We start from the raw sequence: 1,521 nt of genomic DNA, 5'->3' as shown, positions 1-1,521 counted from the left end.
TTCGGACTGAATCATTCCATGTAATATTGCATAATCACATTTCTGCTTCCTGGATTATTCCACTTCAACCACCTGCAGTTCATCACACATAAACTTCACCTCGTTTCGGCGCGGAGGCTGTAGGCGTTACGGAAACTTTCCTCACTTTCGGCGTCTCTGCGCCCTGCGCTCCTCCCAAGGAGTTCAGTGAGTTGGGAGCTGAAGCGCTCGGACTAAGTCCACTCACTTTCTCCGCCTCCTCCACAGTACTCAGCTTGGATGAGTTCGACAGCGTTGGCAAGACTGGCGCCTTCTCGCTCATAATATTCATTGTTAAAGAGGGCGGTTGATCGAAGGCACCCTGAGCCTCTAGCGACCGTTTCGAAGTCACTGAGGCTGTACTGGTAGACACGCCCGAACCAATCGAGTCCTTCGACTGATGTGAAAAGTCCGAATCGCCAGACGATCCATGATGGTCCACATCCAGATGTGCTTGCAAATCATTGGTCAGCTCGGTTAAAGTGAGGGGCGCCACCGGACTGACCGGATGATGCGGCTCGAATGCCTGGATAAAAGTCGGATTTTGTACATTCTGAGCATCGAGGGCGCGAGCAAATAGAGGACTGTTGCGTGCGGAATTAAACCCTAGTTGAGTGAGTTGTGAAACGGTCATTGGAACGCTAACGGGCGAGGTCAATAAAGGCCCCAAAGTGGGTGAAAGCACTGCTTGTGCCAAAGCTGCGGTGCCAGGTGAATGAGCATGAAGTGTATTATTTACAGATCCACTACCATCTAGCTCTTGAATCGGTGACAAGACGACCTGCAACCAAATTGTTCGGTGATGCAACAGTCAAAAGGATGGACTACTTACTTATTCTAAAAGCATTGGGTTGAGTTCATGCATGCTAAGGATGGGACTTAACAAACAAATCTGGATGAGCACCAGTGAAACTTGTGCAACTTGCCAAGGAAGTGCGCTTCTAAACCGGGTTCGGTAGTGTTTAAAAAAATTCCTGTACCTGAACGACTGGAAAATCGTTTGAATTGTAGCCTGGATATCCAGACAACTGTTGGGGCATCAGGGTGAGGCTGGCCGACGACACCGGAATATTATTGTTGGTCGACAAAGGAACTTGGCGGAATTGGTTTTCCCGTTCGAGCACCTCCTTGGTCACATCGGGCGTAGGAATCCTCGGTCTGTTCTTTATGTGCATTGCAGATGTACCGGCAAACTTTTGATCTGGAAAATATCATCATCATTACCATTGCTTTTATTCAACACGCAGCACGGAAGCTGATAGATTATTTCATAATCGAGATGAGAGATTATTTCGTTATGAAATAAACGATATACAAATTTGTATTTTACACTTTGACGAAAATACGAGTTAGAGCCAAATTTAGTGCGAGCTGCAGTGGGAGCCACTCATCCAGCTTTAAAGTCAGGGGGGGGTTATGTAGAAAAATACAGTCTTCTGTTGTTTATGAACTTAGAAAAATGATCGTCGTTTTGTGCAAGGGTGGCGCAAGATTATTGCAAAA

General features: G+C 46.7%; 1 protein-coding gene across 3 annotated transcripts in view; it reads right to left on the bottom strand.

Moving 5' to 3' along the window:
• The window catches only part of LOC109544878 (bestrophin-1), a gene marked incomplete at its 3' end in the record, with an annotated part of 20,626 nt that continues 19,105 nt past the window's right edge, over positions 1–1,521 (bottom strand). For 2 of the 3 annotated variants that reach the window (XM_019915290.2, XM_048669055.1), the window contains 2 exon segments: positions 1–799; positions 999–1,219. In XM_019915290.2, coding sequence (XP_019770849.2) covers positions 83–799; positions 999–1,219 — 938 coding nt within the window. 3 annotated transcript variants of the gene reach the window in all.

The sequence above is a fragment of the Dendroctonus ponderosae genome, unplaced genomic scaffold (assembly GCF_020466585.1).
Source record: "Dendroctonus ponderosae isolate FM_Combo_2020 unplaced genomic scaffold, Dpon_F_20191213v2 Dpon_F_20191213_8, whole genome shotgun sequence".
In the NCBI taxonomy this organism is placed as follows: domain Eukaryota; kingdom Metazoa; phylum Arthropoda; class Insecta; order Coleoptera; family Curculionidae; genus Dendroctonus; species Dendroctonus ponderosae.
Note: the sequence above shows the minus strand (reverse complement) of the source record. Positions and strands in the feature narration are given on the sequence as shown.